The sequence below is a fragment of the Hylaeus volcanicus genome, chromosome 5 (assembly GCF_026283585.1).
Source record: "Hylaeus volcanicus isolate JK05 chromosome 5, UHH_iyHylVolc1.0_haploid, whole genome shotgun sequence".
In the NCBI taxonomy this organism is placed as follows: domain Eukaryota; kingdom Metazoa; phylum Arthropoda; class Insecta; order Hymenoptera; family Colletidae; genus Hylaeus; species Hylaeus volcanicus.
The window spans coordinates 27,444,383-27,465,467 of record NC_071980.1 but is presented as its reverse complement, the minus strand read 5'-3'; the positions used below and the strand labels follow the sequence as shown (position 1 = coordinate 27,465,467).

General features: G+C 49.5%; 1 protein-coding gene across 7 annotated transcripts in view; it reads left to right on the top strand.

Moving 5' to 3' along the window:
• Window positions 1–21,085, top strand: part of LOC128876733 (paired box protein Pax-5-like) — a 114,256-nt gene that overhangs the window by 10,611 nt on the left and 82,560 nt on the right. For all 7 annotated transcript variants that reach the window (XM_054123334.1, XM_054123330.1, XM_054123329.1 and 4 more), the window contains exons 2-3: window positions 14,461–14,766; window positions 19,092–19,121. In XM_054123334.1, the coding sequence (XP_053979309.1) occupies window positions 14,565–14,766; window positions 19,092–19,121 (232 nt within the window). In that variant the 5' untranslated portion in view covers window positions 14,461–14,564. The remainder of the gene's footprint in view (window positions 1–14,460; window positions 14,767–19,091; window positions 19,122–21,085) is intronic.

Here is a 21,085-nt window from a genome sequence, read left to right as displayed (position 1 = left end):
GAGTTGCGCTATTCGATAGCATAAATTATTTCACTTTGAGTCAATAATTTTGCGGAGGATAAAGAAGAGAACGAGTCGTTACGTTTTCTAGAAGACGTAAACTGAATTCGTGAATCCAGGCGAGAAGACGATAAACGTTTGCTCCGAAGATTATGTATTCCCGGTGGATTTTCTGAACCGGCCTTAACGAGGCGCTGTCTTAACAAGGTTGAGCTAAATTCAGTGTTCCTCGCACCTACTGGCCCACGGAATGGCGCAGGAACATGCAAACTACGCGCACACGTACACATCGTTTACCTCGCAACGAATCCTCGGTACGCTGCATATACAGTTACCATTATTAGAACATAACTCGTTTTGCAACTTGTTGCTCTCGTTTTTTCGTGCTTGTGCAAATGTAACCAGGTGTCTTTAGATTTTATAAACCCACTATGCGGTCGCACGTCGACTTTCAATTTTATTTCAATGGACGTAAGGTCGTGCTCCTTTTGGAGCACCTATCTCTCGCAAACGAAATCGATTTTCTCAATTATCTATAGGTTTGCCATCCAGCTGTACTCCGAGTTTGATCGACTCGATAAAAGAGGCATACGTAAATCGAGGGGTGCAATAAAGAGGTACCTCCGTTTTTATAAATTTTCCTCCTTATTGCAGCATACCCCTCAGTTGTCGATTTTAAATGGAGCATTGTTCCATGCCAGAGGAAAGGAGAAAAAATGTCCCGAGGAAGTAAAAAAATTTCTTTTTCTCAATTTTACCCACAACTAAGAAGCGTAGCCGCCACCTTCTCCTCGGGGGTTGTATATCTCCTCTGGAAATTCTGTAGCGGTCCTAACGAGGTGCCGTTCGACGGAACTTTAGCACTTGTGGCACGCACCATTGCGCCAAACGGCCGAGTATAGAATGCGCCGCTTGTTTAACAATCATTATTTGCGAGAGCCCGTGGGTATTCGACGGTATCGGGCACAGATCAGATCGAATCTCTTTGCGGCTCGATTCGACCGTATTGTGTTCCTCCCTCCGACTCCTTCCTCGTGGACGACAGCCACGGGTTCGAGAGATCGGCCCACATAAACCACCTCGCCGCGCTCGCTTTTCGACTCGCTTATTTTTTCCCTCGCGCGTCTCGGCCACGAAGCGATCTAGAATCGGTTTTTCTTATTAATTACAGCATTGTCGAGCACCGAGGTATTTGGGAGCAAAAGGAGATAGAACGGAATAATATTTTCACGAGTATAGCTTTAATTTGGTGATCCCGAGCGCTCGGTACGACTTGTAATTGAGTCTCGATTAGTTCGTTTCGCGGAAACGCGATTTTCGTTGGAAGGTCGCACGTTTATCCTCGACCTTCGTCCGCTATCGTAATTCTATTCCGTTTATCAGCTTTCGTACGTTACAACGGACAGCGGTCAGCGTAAATCAGACGAAAAACGTCAAAGCGACCTGATTTTTCCTCAATTACGTCGCGACACTGGGCGGATGCAAGTCGAGTGGAAAAAAAAGAGAGGAATTTGACGTCCGTTCGGCGCATCCGGCACGGGGAACCCGTGACGCAATCAAGCTCGAGCGTGAAAAGGAAAGGCAGGACGAGGGTTCGACAATGCAGCACCGATTTACACGAAATGATTCTGAGAAAATCGAGCATTCGACAAACGCAACGCTCGAAACAATTATCTCCGAGTTCTGGGTAACTGAAGTGCTGTTGCTTCGTTTAAAATTTTATCTACTCGATGGAGTAGACGTTGCAATTTTATATTTTTGACTGAATAGAAATTTCAAAGTTGCAGTAGAGATTCCAAAAGTAATCTCGATTCATATCTCGTTAGGAGCGGGTATTGGTGGTCCTACCGTATAATTATTTCCAGAAAGCAAAAGTAACTCCGTCAGATTTTTTCGTTGGCTAAGCAGAGGGTTTGCAGTAGCTTTCGGAAACTTGAGGAATCCAGGGGAACCCGTTTCACCGTTTACCTGGTAGTTGGAGCACCAACGAGCGTCGAGAACGATAAAAACCTTGTCGACTTCCTGTGCCACCCGCCTTCTACCAAGGTTGCCTTATTATGTGTCAGCTACTCGTATCTCGCGGGTTAATCAAGCAACCAAGGCTACCCAAAAGGAGTCGCGTCGAGCCTCGGCATAATTGAGAAGGTTCCCATTTAAGGATCTCGTAACGAATAACGTTGGCTCGATCTCCAAATATTCTTCAAGTTTGCGATACGAACGATACGAGTATCGGGAGTTTAATCAAGCACACATTAGCTCGACATACTACACGATCACCTTTCATTTGGAAATGTTTACACGTTGAGTCACGTCGCTTACGATGTGTGTATATCGAGGTAGGCGCACTTTCAATAATGACAACGTTTGAAAGGAACGTTACGACGAAATGATTTCACAAATAGTTGATCGCAAAGGAGCAAGAAATCTGCAATGTAGCGTCTCGGCGCGACCTGCTCCTCCGTTAAAATCGATTGAATGGAAGGAATCTAGATTCGAAGCACCAGTCTTCCCAGAACGTGCAATTAGAGGCTTTGCAAGAAGTTAAAAGGCGAAATAACCGGTACTTTTCGACGCCATTGCTAGAATCGCAGAAATATTTCACAAATGCACAGGTAAAAATGTAGCCATTGAATCGAGTATTACTGGTCGTCTGTTACTCGAATAAAAGTTTGCTAGAGCCGGCCGATCGCCACGCGAGTCTGAGCAAACCCATCGTTGAAATCACCGAGCGTTACCGATAGTTCAATCTCGGTATCATCGTTTTCTGCTTCGCCGCGACAACGGCAACGAGCGTAATGGAATAGTAATTGTCGACGCGATGAACGGTATCCGCGGAGGGCAACAGTCTGGGCGTATTGTTGGGTGGACGAGACGAGATCCCGACTATCGATGGCCAGGACTCTCTTCCTGGTGGCGACGTTAACCGCCGACGGCCACGTGAACGTGCGTTCGCGCGTTCGTACGCGAACCGATCGGGAACTCGTGCTCGGATACACGTGTGTTACCGATCTACGTGCATCTGCGTCTCTCCGCGCGCGCATTATAACCCGCTCGTGCGTGCACTCTGCCCGCGTCTAGCCAGTTCCCCGTGTCGCACGTGCGAGCACGCCTGTGTATCTGTATCGTAATTGGCGAATTGATTAGGACTGGAACATCGCGACGAATTTTTCTTCGTTCGAATAGCGTTCGCACGGAATATATGTGTATCGAGGATATAATATCGAGAATAGAAGTCTCGCACTTGTTACGTCATTTTTATGTCTTCGCGATAAGCAATTAAGATGTCCATCGAAGAAAATGAAGCTTGTAATTGGTGAATCGATGAATAAACCAGCTTCTCGAGAGATAATATTAGAGTTCCGTCTCGGTGGTTTCGAGGCGTGTCGCATCTGTTCGTTAGCCGCTTGAATATCTGAATAAAAAATCGCGGTGCCGCGATACATATGGATGACGAGCTTTCTTAGCGCAGAATATCGAAGTAGACGTCGTTGCTGGTGTTTCGTAATAAATTCGAGGGTTAGCGATCAGGTTTAATTTTCCTCGTCGCGGGATTCATGTTCGAGCAAGTGTACGAAAGTAGCATGCGCGCGAGCGTTTGGAGCGGAATTGCCAGGCGGTGGCCGCCCTCGCAACGGATAGAAACACTTATTTTACATTACGAGCCGGGCTTCGGGCTGTCAGGTACAGTACGAGGCAGGAGAAGGAGGTGAACGAAGGCGGAGGTGGTTTGTCCGTGTGTCGGGCACACCGGCCTGGAACTAGGCTTCGAGTCGAGCGAACGAACGAATGGATGGACGGACGGATCGCAAAACATCCATTATTTTTACGCTTTAACGCAATCGACCGCGTCTTGTCTTGCGCGAGATTCCGATCCGCGGACGTGTCCAGTCGACGACGCTTTCTTACGTTGCCAGGACCAAGATCCGACTTTCAGCGATGATTTAGAATTTTCTAAATCGCGCTGTTATCAAAGATGATCCTTGCGCGAAAGAGTTTGCCGATTTTTATTTTACTCTTACTCCCGATTATAGAATCGCGAACGACGACGCGAATCGGTAGAGTCGAAAATAGAAAGGAATTCGATTCGAGTAGCGGTCGTAGAATTAAAAAGAGAAACGCGATCAGATAACGCGGTGGCGCTGATATACAACACCTATGTGGAACAATCGTCGCCGAAAGGGGAAAAAAGGGCAGAGACAGCTTACCTGTCGCGTGATAAATTTACGCGAGACGTATAATGGGTCGGAGTAGCTGCCTAACTACACGTACTTGGACGTCAAAGTCTCTCGTCGTACTTGAAACTCGACACCTTTGTTGCCGTGCCTTTATGAAGTCTCTTTATAAAGAAAGCCTGCGGTTCGCACGTTTCCACGTCGCGATTATCAACACTTGCGTTGCTCGATCTTACATCATTCGCGTCCTGTTTTGCAGTTTTGCTAAGATCGAAAGTTTACCGGCGTGTTACCCCTGTTCCAGTGGCGATCCGACTTGTCGCGAGGTAAACGTTCCTCTCGTCGACTATTTTTTTGTCCCGTTGTTTTATCTACGATAACGATCGCAGTGTTACCAACACAAATAAGAGCCGAGTATATCGTTCGCTTCACAGTTTATTTCACGAGATTTGAATCGCGCGTCAACGACTCTCGAGGACGAGCAAAGAAACGCAGACTCGTCGCGTCGATCTCTCGTTCCCAGGCGCGCTGGCCAGCATCCGGCGATCCAATAAATATCCCAGAATAATAGAAACGCTCGACAGAGCGGAGTCGATATCCTTCCTGGTGCCGCAGGAAACGATCGCGGAGTGTCGGCTGCCCTCGAAGTCGGTCATCATCGCCGGCGAATCCAGTTACTTCTCGCTCAGCTTCGACCGGCAATCGATTCGTCTCCGTCGGGCATAACCGATCTGCCGATATCGGTCTTTCCTGCGTTTAGGCACGTCCACGGATTTCACCTGTACACACCTGGCCGGCTGTGATCGTCGTAACCACCGTTCCTCGACGTCTCCTCCGCCCCGTTTGCGAATGAGATGTCTCACGACGAGGCAACTGGATTTTTCACGCTCGTCCCTCTTCTCTTTCTTCCTGTTCATCGCGAACGTACGCCGCTCGCGGTATGGTCCACGAACATCCATATCCGTGACACGCGCACGGTTCTATTTCGACCAACGACCCCCGTTTTCGAGTTCCGATTTCTTTCTACCGTTTTCTAATTTCAATCATTTTTCACGCGAACGGCAAAAACGTTAGCCGATGCCTCGATATTGGTTCCGTTTCGCGGAGGAGAGATATTCTCGGATTGGAGATTTTCTCACCTTCCAACGCAGAAGAGGTGGTCGGGAACAAAAACCGACAGAGGTCTGCGGTAGACGACTTTCCCATGAAGCTAGGGCGGAGGACGCGGGGCAGGATGTGCCAGGACCAATCAATTGTACACGCCGGTCTCCTTCTTCTTTCCCTCACCGCTTCGCTTTCCTATTTTTTCCCCTTCTTTTTCTCGACGCGCTTCCAACGCTGGAGCCATTCCACGTCGGTGTGTTTAGACTCGATCGAGAAATTTTCATGGGGGCAGAAAAGCCCTGACAAGCATTCCGATTCTCCAGACGGGTAAAAAAAGAACACGATTCGCTGCAAGATAAGATGCAATTTTTAGATGTTTCTTTATGAAATTTAAAATTCGCTCGAGTCAACGAACAACGGGTTCTGAGGCACGTTCGAAAGACCAAGGGAAATGAAAATTCCGTGATCGAAAGTGCTTCGTATGCCGGTGGCGCGACGCGTCGTCCAGTTTCCCGGTTCGAAGATCGTGAAAGTGTAAGAACTGCGGCGCAGATCCACCGCGTTGGTTATCGGCTAGATATCGCTAAAAATGCAAGGTGGCACGCGGCCTGGACCTTCGCTGACTGTACAAGCGAGCACGGGGCAGGGTGGGCGGACTAGCAACTAGAAGGCAACTGAACTGAACTGGACTGGCAAGCTACAACGGGGTCCGCGCCTCGTACCAACCGATCTTTCAGGCGCCACGCAGCGCGAATGTCGGAAGAGAGTCGCCTCGTACGTCCCGTGATTTTTGATACGCGCGTCGTCGTCCCGATGAAATTGGAAATCTGAAAAGAGCTCGATTATTCGTCCCGTCTAGGCGCAATTAACTCGGATTCATTCCACGGAAACAAGAGCTGGTTGAACCAGAAGTTATTATTTAAAGCAAAGCCGAGTCGTCGGGCGACAGGTATCGAAACGAATCGCGTCGTCTCGGCACTCTCGTTTCTCTCGAGCCAGATACGTAGTTCGACTGGCGAGCCAGCGCCAGGATAGATGCGACGATCGTGCGCGTAGATAGAAAAGTTGTAAAGCTGGTCGAGAGTCTCGGAACGGGTCGATTCGTTGCGTGCAGAAACGCGCGGCTCGCATTAGAATATTTCAATCTCTATCGAACGCTCTACATTATACGTACTTATCTCGCGGCGAATGCGCCGGACTTCGGCCCACTAATAACTTTCATGACGTTTAGATATTCGCGGCGAGAAATTTAAACGGACGCACCTGGAATAACATCAACCGAAATAACACTTTGAGCGTTAAAAATCGTGTATAGAGGTACTTGGCCTAGATCGATGTAGCCACGCCGACGCACGGAAGGATCGCAACGATTTCGAACTACCTGGATGAGGTTTTCATCGTTCGCGTACATCTCTCTAGATTTGTATCGTCTCGTTTAAAATGCCATCGCTCGCAAAATTCCGAACTCGACGATGAATTTAACGGCTACCATCCATTCGCTCGGAGGAAGAGGACGCATCCGAGTTTACGACAAGGATGGAAACGTCCGGGGTCAAGGAATCGGCAGATGGACTAGCTGATAATCACGGAACCGGCGTTTATATAGAATGTAGATGTAATCACCGGTCAGGACTGGAAAGAGTATACCTGGGCTTGGCCTTAACCAGATGCTGTAGCTGATCTTTGGTACGTCGGTGGGATGCACCTTGGTACCTGTTACCTGCTACCTAGCGTTGCACGATGGGGACGGGTCCGAAGGGAGCAAGTTGGGATTAGACCGAGTGTGGCACGTGCCACGGGTTCCACAGGTGGCTCTTTAAAACTCACTTATCCGCTTCCTTCTTCTCCCGACTCCCTCGCTCGCGTTTCGGCTCTCTTTCCTTCTCGTTGCACGCCGATTCCTTTCACCGACGGAAAACCGGAATTGGAACCGCGATCCCTTCGAGGAACCGCGCTGGGAATAATCAACGACTCGATTGGACGATATCCGATAGGTCGAACAGGAATCGAGAAAAATTACGGGGGACTCTTATCGAAGGGCACTCAGAACTAAACAGTGTCCAACAGCCTCGGTAAATTCTATTTTCTCGAGGAGACTGTCTCTCGAACACCTGTTTTCCGAGGTGTGCTCTGGCTCCACAATCTCTTTATCGAGGTTTCTCGATATTAAGATCTCCAGGTTCGCTTTTAAAGGCGTTCCAACCCAGTTGCCTAGCTGACAACGATTCCGCTCCTTTCCACTTTTCATTTCTACCTTCTCGATCGTTTACTCGAAATGTTCATTGGTACCCGAAAGGTTGCTATGAAAAGCGAATTCGACGAGAGAGGAGAAGAGATCGCGGATACAAGCAGTCCTGTTTCTAGCAGGGGGAAAAAAACAAAAACAATAGGAAGTCCGCGATGTTACAGTTAGCCGGGTGTATAATCTGCCGATTATCCACCTGATCCCGGACGATCGAGGCATTGTGTTCACCGGATCGAAGTCTCACCGAGTACAATGAATTTGTACCGTACGGTTCCCGTTAATGTACGCGAAACGCCAAGAAATGTGACAAAAATCTATGTCACGAAAACCACATCGCCGTGACCAAGTGCTAGGAGTCACCTTTTTAGACGTACCTTTCTTGTTTCGTAGGAAAACAATTGCTGCAACATCGAAACTTTTGCATTATACCATTGATTCCAAAAAAGCATTAAGAATCAATCGGCGAGGAACACGTTGCGCGAATGCGGCGAATTAATAACCCGTTAAACGTGAACGTAACACGAGTGCGAGGGAAAGTCCGAATTAGCAAAACCAACGTCGCTCCGATATGTCACTTAACGCTAGCAGAAACGAGTTGCGCTAATGGAACAATAAATAATGCAATCCAGATCGATCAGGTCGTCGATCCCCCTCCGTGAGTTGCGGAAAGCGTTTCAAAGTTCGAAAGCCCGCGGGGTCGAGCGATTTTAGTCGAGGTGTTAATGGAGGGAAAAAAACGGCCGATCGATCGAACGATTGCTTAATCGGTCTCCGTTCGATAATTACAAAGCCCATCGTCTATCGAATCGACGATCAATGCTGGTAATGGTCGGTTCGGTCACCCGCTCGGGCTGCTTATAGGACGAGATCGGGGGGAAAGGCGTTTACGAGATGTTCGTGACCGGAGGTGGTACTATGACAAATCTCTCGGGGCTACCGGAAATTAATATTGACTTTTTGCTCGCCGTCAGAATCGGGACTGAAGTTGAAACCGCGAGCGTTTGGTCACGGAACGCGTTCGGACCGATTTTTCTCGTCTGTTCCCCCCCCTCGTTCGAGCCGGAACGACGATTCAAGGTGAACCGAAACACGGTGTCTACAAAAATCGGATCCGCGGTTAATAGCGAGGATCGATCCTTCTCCTTCTGGATTTCGCGAGCGTCGAGACACGAGCTGAATGTTTCTGTTCGTCAAAATTGCGTTCGTTCTTGATAAATATTGATTACATCCCTCTTTCGTTCCGGTAACTGTTGAGTTAATTAAATGGATATTGAATAATGATACAGTAGCAGAGATCGGTGCGTGTAACGAGACTAAGGAATGTAATATTTCAGTTTACTTCGTAGCATGTTTAATGGTGCAACATTAGGTTAACGCACGATCTCGAAACGCTGATTTCTTGTTCCACTCGAAACAAGAATCGCACAAGTATTCGATATCGAGTGTACAGGGTGGGGCGCTTAAAACAGGTCACCCGGATAACTCGTTTGTTTTCCAAGATGGAGAAGAACGGTCGAGGCAGAAGCTGTTCGATTAAACGCGGAACGTACAATTTGTATGAAAATTGGCAGACCTATCGTTGAATACACATTTAATGCACGTATGAAATATTTGTATTAGATATTTCCTTACGTCTGAAACGAAATTCGCATGCGTTTCGAGAATGCGCCGCGTAACAAGCGGCGCGCGGGCAGTTCATTACACGGGACTCTTCATCGTAGAGGCTCGTCTTCTTATTTTCCTCGAGCTGGCCCCGCGAGCGGAAAACCGGAATCAGAAGGCCGATTTCTTCGATGAGCCAATCAACCGACCGAGAAGCTCTCGTGCTCCAAGAAATAAGGGACTCCTAGGAGGAGGTGGCATTATTACATGCCATTTTATTCTGTACCGTTACGTCGTTATGTAATCGAAAGGTGGCCGATCGAGAAGTTCAGCTCGAGGAGACGCGCTTGTAAATTTTCTATTCCCATGCGATGCGCTCGAAAACTTTATCCTACCGGACACGCGCGTCACGGCAGTAGTGCTTACCGACTCGAGGAATTTAGTGTTCCGCTACGATCATGCTCGCGCGTCATTTTACTCGCTTCGGGAAACGCTTCGAGGCGAGGTTCCCTCCGCTTCCTGGTAAAAAGATGCTGGGCAACTTCGTTGAATAAATGTATGAAATTTACAAGGAACACGGCTAATAGTTTCTTTAGAAAAAATCAGATCGATTAAAATATTTTTGCAATGTCCCGTGTACTCTAATCCAGTTTGACTGGATCATCGGATGAACTTGATTATTCGCTCTCTCTCTTTGCCTTTTTCATCGTTCGAACTGACTATCCCATCGGTACAATCGCTAAATAATTCGCTTCATTTCCGCTCGAATCGACGCGACAACTCGATAGACGTCTCGTCGAAGAAAAGAAGCGTCGATCGACTCGTTCCATCGCGAGTCCCTCGAATAGAATTCTCGGGAGACGCGGTCGCGCAAGGACGAGTGTGAACGGCACGTGCCGCGAGTGGCTGGTTCATCGAAAGCCGTTGGTCCGCGAAACCAGCGCCCGACTTTTCCTCTGTACTCAAACCGATAGCCGAAACGAATTCGCATTCGTTGGACGCTGGTCCCAGAAGTGGAATTACTGGAGCCAGAAGGAAGATACAGACGTTATCGATCTACGGGAATTCCTGTGCTATCCTACGTGTTTTCACCCCGTGACCCCACCTTGCCCCCGTCCCCCACGACGACCACACCGCGATATAACGTCAGCGTAAACGCATTCGCGTATCTTACGTGGGTTGCTCTCGTCATGCTCCAGTAGGCTCGCGGATTTTTGTTCATTAACAAGACACCACGCGCCGTTGGATTATCGAGCGTTAAGCAGCGCCGGGATCAACGCGCGCGCGCGTACAGCGAACGATAACGATGCTCAGGATTTACGAGCCGATCACCGATAAAGCCGTGAACGTGGCGGATTGCCGAACGATATCAATGGCCGAGTCAATTGAACGCCGTTTGCGGAAAATCAGTTGCAAAGTGGATCTCGTTATTTACTCTGGCTTTTGTTTCCGATAGGATCGCAACCTCCGTCCCTTTTTGCAGTCCCATACAGAGCAAAGACGGAGAGTAGAGTAGGGTTTGCGTGGATCGATTGGCAAGTCCAGTCGATCTTTGATTTTAACTCTTAATGTCCGTACTCAACGAACACGAGTGAGACAAACCTTCGCGGATGTTTCATTTTATGTATGTCCACGAATAAATTTTGAAGAACAACCACCCACGCGCATCGAAACGTTACTGCACCGAACGGAATTCCATGTGTAATCGATATCTCCATCGCCATCGCTCCGTCCCGATCGGCGAACGCTTCGCGCGACGCGAACGGTGCTAACTGCGCGCGTTGAAGTCTCCGAGCCGCGACTTTACATCGACCACTGTACCCGGTATTAATGTAGATATATGCATTTGTGAATTGCTCGTGTACCGGCACCACGTGCGCTACGACGGTGGCCAAGTACGGGTAATGGGGTTAATGAGCAACAGAGAGATCTTTTTGTTGGCTGAAAGCTCCCGATCGAACGCCGATGCTAATCCCTTGGTTCGCAGATTGCGTCGACGAGGAGGAGGCTACTCCGCGACTGAATATTCATGCCGACCGGGCGGATCGGTTGCCAGCTTGCGAAGCCAGAACACCGCGCGAAAGCTGCACCGATCGGCGTCGCCTCGATACGGCTCCGATAATTGCCGGACGATCGTCCCACCGTAGGAAAAATTGAACGCGTCCGCGAATCTCTGGATTATTATGAATTATTTATTTCCTCGATGTCGCCTGCCGTACGGCCGGCGAACGCACTCGCGTCTCGCGACGAGCGTGCCATCGTTAGCGTAACGGTAGATGATGGCTGGTTGTCACCAGTCGTGATAAACGTACTACGAAGCGTGCGACAAAAGTTCCCGACGAAGAAAGTTTAAACCGAGAGAAAGAACGAGGATCGACAGTAATATTTAAAAGTTAACTCGCTACTCGAACGATTCCTCGCATTAACAACCGTTTCCGTGTTTACGATAGAACCAGCTACGTGAGAAAGAATGCAACACGGAAGCTGGAAAATCCTGGTAACGCTCCTCCTGTATTGATCATCGCGGGGATGCCGCGCATTCCGCCGAGCGATTCGAATAAATTAATAAACATGACCGAAGGGTTGGCGATCGAGGCGCCACCGCGGGCTACCGGATTCCATGGTGCCTCTAAATCCCACGGGGGAGGACGCGGTAATCGGGGGAGCGAATCCTTTTCCAGGATCCCATCGGAAATACCGAACGCTCGCGTTCGTTTATGGACCGACCGGTTGCATAATGTATCGGCGTTTTCGCGTGAGACTCGATGCGGTTTCGAGTGTTATCCTCCCGAACGACCCAACCCATGGTCGTCCCAGCGTTCGCGTACCGTGAACGTCAGGACCAATTCCATTGTAGAGACGAGCGTTTGGTAGCGTGTGCGCGTTCACCAACGCGCCCGGAGTGGCGCGGCAAGAGTTGTTCCTCGCTCGAGCAATTTCTTGATGCATATTGTCACGCGTTGTTAAGCCCCGAGAGCACCGCCATTACGGCTCAGCTGGCCGGGGGATCCGACGGCCGCTGGAGAAAGATGAGGTGGAAGAAGGTAGCTGCACGTTTTGCCGGCTACCGGCCGCTCGCTACCGCATCGGCTGGCTGACTAGTTAAACTGCCAGCATCGCCGCCGACTATTACTGTTTACGTAAGGGGACGATGATCGTTGCATTCCCGCGGAAATCGGAGTATAGTACTTCTGGCTACGCCGTTACTGCTCTCCTCTTCCCATGACGCCGCCCAGACAATAGGGGATAATTGAGAGATTTTGCGACTGCCAGCCTCGCGTTCCCGCATCTGAATTTTTAAGCGTATCGATGACCTCTCGATCCCAGGATCATACTTGCCCAGGGCCCGGTACTTTTACTCAGAAACGAGCTACCACCAGCTTTCAAAACTACCCCGAGCAGAAATGACTCGAGCGTATAGGAATCTCCTCGAACAGGAATAATCGAAGACCTCCTCATCGATCCAAGGAAACACCGCCCAAGCTGGGTGCAACTAAAAACCCTGTTCGAACAGTCTGCGAAAGAAGCAGCTCGCCTAAATCCCAGAACTGCACCGGTATCATCGACCACACGCGAGAAGCGTTCGTAGTCTCTACGCAAACAAAGTTCCCGCGCTGTATATTCGAGGCTCGTTCCCGCCTCGATGTTTCCCCATCCAGCTCAGGATAGTCTCTAAAGAACGCTCGAGCTAGCGGGGGCTAGTTAGCGAAGCGCGAGGCAGTTGCGGGCTGCCCGTAAACAATAGTTTTAGCGAGTGCGTAGACAGAGAGCGCCAGCCGGGTACGGGCCCGACTCCCACGGTTGCAGAGGGAATCGGAGTCTCTTCCGAACGACTCGAGCAGCCTGGTCTTTACGTGTACTTTGTCCGTCGACGACTCACCCACTTTGCTTTACTTAAGGCCGTTCGAGTCTTGCACCGACCGCGCGCGGTGCCCTCTCCTCTCGCCCTCCTTTGCCGAACGATCGTCCAGCTTTTACTCCTGACGTTTACTCGGCGTTCTAGCTACATTCCAGGGTCCATTAGGAAGGCCCTGGGTTGCCCAGCGCGAACCACCGCGTCCCTCGACTACGCGAATGAGTGTACAGCCGAGAGACAGAGAGAGAGAGAGAGAGAGAGGGAGAGAAGGTTATCTTCGGGGCTACGAGCTAAACAATCATCCTCGTCCTCATTTCCGATAAGTTCTCCGGCTTTTTGCTACCCCACGAGAGCGGCTTCGGCTTCACCGACGCTTTCCTTTCTTGCCAGCTCTCCGCGTCGTTTCGATGTGCCCTCATTTTCTTTTCTTTCGGGACGCGAACAGAGAAAACGCGATGATCGTCGTTCTCCGGTTTGGTCGTCGCGGTAAGCGTCTTTTCGAAACGAGAGGAGATCGAAGCTCGATCGACCGACCAAGGGTTCCAGCTTGGGCTCTCCCACGGATTCGCGAACGCGGGAGCCGTTTCGAATTTCACGGATGAACGAAGCGAACGTCCAATGACAATTGCCTAACGCCGAACCGGAAGACTTTACGCTGTTCCTCTCCCGCGGTTCCACGCAAAGGAGCGATACCATCGTACGCAGTTCGTTTCCGCCAGGGTTTATAGTCACAAAGAAAGGTGGTGCAAGGTTTTTCGATCGTCTCTGACCCTTTGGATTTTCGCGCGAATCTCGATATATCACGTTTAGGAGAAAATTTACAGAGAAAGTCCAGAGTTTCCTCGCGACGATTAAAGATAGAGAATCCAGTGGTTCGCTGATATCGGTGACTCTTTGGTGAAATCTGTGGGTTTTCATCTGGATCGGGAACCTGGACGACTATCGCAGGCCGAAATAACGCTTCATTCATCCTTTCATTCATCCGGGAATCACTGGGGGCTAGCAGGGCTCTCGGCGGCGGCCTTCTCGGGCGTAATAAGCAAAAAAGATCAGGCCGCCGGGCCATTACGTAGAAAGGAACGAAGAAATCATCTACCGCGCGGGCGTAAAAACCGTGGCAAAGGCAATTCTACCGCGGTCGGACCACCGAGACTTATTTTTGTGCCACTCCGCACGCCCGCGACACGGTGCCTTTCGTCGATCGCTACTTAGACGTCGAGGTAGCATTGTCTACGGTATTCTTGCGGCGCTCGTCCTCCCAGGCGGGAGGGAGAATCGCCGATCGAAACTGTGTTAACATTTTCTGAGGGGGATCTACCGACCACCTTCCACCTGCGGTGTCCGTAATCGAGGAGAAAGAGGAACCGTACCCACAAAATCGTCTCGATGTCGGGAACGCGTTCCTTTCAGGCAGAGTAGTTTAATAGAAAAATGTACACTCGCTCACTCGATAAACAACTAATACAATTTTAATGTTTCAGAAGGAGACGAGGGGTTGAGCAGACGCCTCGTCCGAATCGACGACGTGCTGTTCGAGGCGGAGGAGGGTGGCGGCAGGCGAGGGTTGGAAGGAGGGTGGTGTGCTATGATCAGCATGGAGCTTCCGGCACACACGACGCAGCATGGTGCTCTTCACCTGGGGGTCGGAGTCGGGGTCAACTCAGGTGACCCCGCCGGAAGTGCCCTGACCGCCATTCATCCGATTCCTCAGGACCCCCTAGCCCTCCACCACCATAATCACGGAGCAGCAACACCCGGAGGTATGAACGAGGACTCCAAGAAAAAACGTATGTTTCTTCTTACGAATCCATTGTCCCTTCCCCCTTGTCCTAGAGTAAGAATAACGTCGCAGGGAACAAGTCGCGTGGAAACAGAAATGAAATGTTACATTCCTCGATTATAAAGATATCTTCCAGTCTACGATATCTGAATAGAAACGAGTCCCTGCGATTCGTAACGCGACGTGCCTCCTTATTATCCAAATATTTGAAATATCAAACAACCGGGGAATCGAGTGCGTAACAGAAATCATTTTCTTATGGTGTCCACGTCGGTTTATGGATGCGAGGCGATAGAGGACGATGCAATTGAAATTCCACATACTCGCGGCAATTTCGCTTGACTAGTTACCGGAACAAACGAGTTTCGGCACTCGACGCGCGATCGATGTTTTGTCATCGTAATTGGTCATCTTCTTGTCCGCGTCGTCGAGTCGATGTCCACCCTGTAAAAACGTTCCACGGCCGATGCCGACACTTGTACACTGGTTCTTCGCTCGCCGTCGTGTATCAGCACGCTTCTGGACATTCCTCGAATTCTTCTTTCGCTTCTTTGCTTCTCATTCGATGTTAGGTATTTGATCGATGGAATTTCAGACTCGCATTACTAGACGGACGTACCATTGAAACATTCAAGAATTTTTCACCAACTTCGAACACGATAGAGTTTTCTTACGCCGAATTCTGGCACATTGTTGCAATTTCTCGCGCATTCCACTCGATCCACTTCGATTCAACGGCTTTCTCACATTTAGGAATCGAGGTACTTTTTCCTAAACCATGGTTCATCGATGCGATTAATATCACCGCGTTCTTATTGTAAATCGAATTTCTAAATACTGCAAATACTCTCGAATGCAACACACGGTAGAGTGGATCACGTTAAGAACTCAACATTGTTCGTAAATGTTCCGGTGCACCTGCGAGAAGCACTTTTTTGTGAAACAAAAACGCGGTCGGCAAGAAAATCGCGAAGAACCGGGCGAAAGCGTAGTCTATAAACTAAACTCGTTGAAAAGAGAATACGATGATCGAATCTCCAGCATGCATCGATAATTACCAGGAGCTGCTAGTATAATCAAAAGCACGACGATCAATTTTTCGTTAACGGTCGAACGACTTAGCGACAGCTAATAACGCGATCGTATTTTTCGTGTAATCTCGAGCCAATAGGAATGTTGCATCGACAAAAAGCATCGGGCACGTGCTTCGCTGGAAAGCCACGATAAATCTTCGACGACGACGGCCAATGGTTCTATTACTATCCCGCGCGATGATGGTGCATCACGCTCGTCGAGGTAGCGCGGAAAGAAACACTCTGGAACTTCGTCTATTGCAGAGTTGAGAAAATATTTTGTTCGTTTTATTTAGCGATATCAAACTTTTATTTTGTCATTTTAATTCAACGACTAAAGGTTAGATCTTGCTTCTTGTTTATATAAAATTGGTATCGAGCGTCTGGGCAACAAGAGGTGAAAGGCTGCGCTTTTGCGCGTAAAATTTCTTCATTAGACCGTAATGATACACCGGTATATCGAGTGCTTATCGTCGCATCGATATCGAGTTAATTGAATCTTATCCTCGCGGGACATCAAGCCAAGGGTTACGTGCCGATCCTTCATCAAAGACCGCCGGAACGAGAGCCGCGTGAAAGGGCTCCTTGTTCCGTACGGAACAATCGAGTTAGCTGAAGTTGCCCCGAGTTCCTCGGCAACGATCTTTTCGAACACACCAACAGGTATACACTGTGTGCTTGTTGCGTCACGTTCACCTACCTTACTCCGAGATACGAGTTTCTAAAATAATCGTCTGCAAGGAAATTTCGATGACTTTGATTCTCAAAGGTTTCGAATTCTTCGAAACTGACGGGCCTAGAGTCTTCAAGGAAGACTTTATTCTGGGGCAATCGACTGCCTAGTTCTCTCGAGCATCGAGTACTGTTCGGTTGAAGGCTTACCTTGCGAAGGACGAACACGTTCGGCCGCTTCCACGAACCCACCCTGTATACACGTACAAGCGCGCATACAAAGGACCAGGTGAAGCGGTAGTTCTCCGGAACCAGTGGTCGCACCGTGGACTCTTGTCGTGGTCGAGTCGCGTACACATATATAGTCGTTCCGGACGCTGGAAGAGAGTGGCGCTGGTTAAGGAAGATGAAAGGCCGCCGCCGTTGCAGCAGCCACTTGCGCATCGGTCGCGGTAAACGGAGGAAAGGGAGAAAGGCGGAGAAAGAGGCAGAGATCCGGCAGGGGTCGTTAAATCTAATGATATCGAGTATTTGACAGAAAGAGCCACGATCCAAGACCACACGCACGCGCGCGCGCGCGACAACTCGCGTTTCCGCCTTCGTCGATGGCGATAAACAATGCTCGCATCGGTATCCACTGCTTTCTTAATTTATTAAATTACGAGGCCACGTTATGGCCGGCTTGGATGGCGTAGTCCGTTGATCCTTTATAGTACGATCGATTGCTAACTTATTCAATGATAAGCGGCACTCTACGGTCTGCTCTCGTCGGTCGAACGATGTATCAGTCAATTGTATCGCGGCCACTGCTAATTGCATTTGCCGACGTTAACGTTAATCAAACCTAAACCTTTGTTAATACAATTCTAAATATTTGTCGTCTCACGCTGAGCGACGTACGGCTATTCGAATTAAATTGATCGCGCAGGACCACCTCGGGGCATTCTACCTACATCTCGATCGTCGGAGATCGATATCGTCGAACTCGCGGCCAATGACGAGAGCCGAAGAAGATCGACTCGATAGCGACGAACAAAGTCCATAATTCACTGTCAATCGACGAGTGACAATCCCCCTTGCTTCCTTGTTTCTTCGATTTTCTCTTCTCTTTCCCCGGAGAAATTTTGCATCGATCGAAATTCTCAGGATAGGCTAAATTTGTACGAATCGAGGTTTCATTCGTCGTTGATCGTTCGAATAAAATATTGCCCGCCTCTTCTTGTCCTCTCTGCCATTCTACATATAGTCTGGATACATCGCAGCCCACGCAACCACTTAACATTTTAATTAGAATCATAAAATGTACCCAGCTACGTAACGCTTAATAGACGAAAATAGAGCGCGTAGACGAATCCGCGATTTCTATATTTTTCGACGAGTATTTTCTATCTCCGCAATTAGTAAGTATCGAACATTTCGACATGTATAAAGCGTATTTAACGTGCGTTAACGAACGGACAGCGCGCTTAATTAGGCGAAAGGAAAGCGAAACGAAAGTCCGGCGAAAAAACGCGGCCGTCGATGGCAGTAAATTGGGTTCCTATGCTCCGACACATTTTTCGATCTCTCGATTTTCTCGCGTCGACCACCGGGCGACAATGTTTTAATTGCGAATCGAGGGTACGCCAACGGAGCCGACAACGGCCGATCGGGCCTCGATTATCGCTAATGGCGCGTGGTTATCTAGTCGCATTAATTTGTAATTAATACCTGCTGGATGCAGTGACCACCGCTCACGGCTCGCTTAATGCCACGAAGAATTATATGCTTTACTAACCTCGCGATGCTATCGTTTCGCTTCGCGGAGACCGCCGTCCAGTTTTGCCTCGATTTTGTAATCGCGTTCGATCGATCGGCGTTCCACGATCGCGGCAGCCTGGAAATCGACGTTGAACGGATCTCTTGTTCGTTCGAAACTCTCAAAGTGACGATAATATTAGGGTTGCCTGTTCCCATTGGGACACTCCTCGACTTTTGAACATTTGAAAAATTGAGAAGAAACGATCTATCGACCCTCGGTTTTCCTTCTTTTAACTCCAGGAACCCGCATTCTTCTTTCGGCGGGTTAAAAAAGAATGCCCGTGCAAAGGCGTTGTTCTTTCCGTTGGGTGCCCGCGCGGATTGCTCGTGGGGATTCCCATCGTGGCAACCCCGTAACAGAGTGACTGGCAGCACGTAATATTTTGCTGCGCGCGTCTGTGTTCGTCTTCGGTAGAAAAACGTTCGGGGTGAGATAGCGACGGGTTATTTATGGGGTTAAATAAAGGAACACAGCGCGATGCCGCGATACCAGGTACCAGTACAAATAGGTTGCAGCTCGCTGCTACGGGCCGCTATCGTTCCCCGTTGCGAGTCGTCATGATCTGCAACGTGCAATATTAGAAGTCGATCTTTTTGCGAACGCGAATGTGCCCGCGAGACGGGTTCGCCTGGCGGAAGGACTATCGATGCTCGACATCGACCAGTCTTGAACTCTTCTTCCAAACCCATCGCGTTGTACTATTATTTTCTATCGCGTTTACCAAAGAACCACTTCCCTTTGATTTTCAATTCTAACGAAACATTGTTTTTTTTCTCTTTCGAACAGATGACGGCGGCCACGGGATGAACCAAGATGGTGAGTCGAACAATTTCATTTTATTCTCTATAATAAGTTGCTAGGAAAGTAAGGGTTGCCGAAACTACCGAATAAGATCGGCTGTTAACGCGCATCCCGTTACGAGTGATCCCGTTAGTATAAAATGCACGGCGAATCTCGCGATGGTTACACGATACGACGATTGGATTATCGGTCCTGGCGATCGATGGTGAGAAATCACCAATTATCCTAACACCCGTTCTTATCGCCGTTTACGCGTTAGAACGCGAAGCTTCCGCTCCGATCTAATTGGCGCAACATCCAGGCGAACTTTATTTTCAATTCAGTCGGCGTCGATAAATTATACCTGCGCCTCGATTCGACGGAGCCAGCGGTTATTAATCGCGGCGCGATAATCATTTTTTCTCGGGTCGTCGAGATCGCGTCACTGCGCGGGAAAATGTATCCTTCGTGGGATTCGCGAAGAGCGTATCGCCGTGCGAGATCGATAAGAAGTTGCGTTTTAACGATGGAACAATTAATCGAGTAGCTGGGAGCTTGGCAGTATCGAGAGGAGACGATAACATCTGGAATGTTCGCGGCGTTTCGTCGAACGGAAAAAATGTAGCACGATTGCTAAATTAAAACTTTCGCGGTGCTATCGATCATTATAGCGACTTAGACTTGGAGAAATTCGTATCGCGATGTACCAAGATCGAGACGGAATTTGATTCCCATCTCGAAGACTGGCATCAAAACAACATGCCTTCTTTATCGCTTGATAATCATCGTTAATAATTGGTGCGAGATGAATTTTCTACCTTTCCAAAGAGTGGTCTCGCGCGAGGTACGGGCACGTTCGGGGCTGAGGCGCCAAAGGTTCGAAGGACGGTACTCGAGCCTATCCCTTCGTCTCCGAAAACGGAGGACCGTGTGAACGCGGCACGAGTTTTAACGCGGGAATTGCATCGACGATGACGGTGCCTCGTAGCATCGCCATTTTAAAGGAGGGATCTCACGAGTTTATCGAGGCCCTCGATCGGCCGCGTGGTTGCGAATCGCGCGAGGCGGACGGATAGGTCTGCGATACGCGTCGGGCAGCGCGGCGCGGATCCACCGTGGCAGCACAATGTTCGCATAATTTATGCCAAATGATGTAGACAACGCCTCGGTGTGTGTACACGTGGTTCGCCGCGGTAGGTGGAAGGTGGAAGGTGGAAGGTGGTGGATGTAATCAGAAGTTTAAAGGGTAAACGGTCGTAAGGTGTGAGGCTAGCGCGAGGCCCCTCGAGGTCTCTCGCCGCGCTCAATATTCAACAGGTATTTACATTCGCAAATTGTTTACGTCAGCTCACGATGAAATCTGTCAGGATTTCGTTCTCTCGGCAGCTTAACAGCCTCCGCCTCCTCCGCGTTATTCCTCTTCTTCTTCGCCTCCGCCTTCTCGCCGTGGCACCGCGACGCACCGTCCTCTTCTCGCGGCCCTCGTCGACGGCGCGAGCTGCCCTCTTCTCTCTCGCGCGCGCCCTTCCTCCGGCCAGTAATTACATCTGGGTATTAATCAACCGTGCGTCGAGAACGAGAACCGCGAGATCTTGATTTTCGCGGACTCGCCCGCACATTGTGGAACCGAGCCTGACGTAATCCCGCGGTTATTAATTTATCGGAGACGCCTGGTTAGCGCGGAGAAGCTTGATTTACGAACGCGTGGCGTCGATTTCGACCCCAAGCCGGTTCCATCCATCTCCTTGTTCACGCCATTCTTTTCGAGGACTTGAGGAGTCTTGGGGAGTGCTCAAAGATCCCTGTTCCATTGAAATCCCTACGATACTTGATCGTTAATTCGATAGAACCAAATTTCTCCGAATTCCTCTCACGTTTTCGACGAATCCGCCTACACCGCGTTCTCAGCTCGAGCGTTTCCGAGCTCGTGGAACGATTCCAGCCATCGGTGGAAAGTAAAAGCACCGAGCGACGCGAAGGATCGATCAAAACGCGCCCTT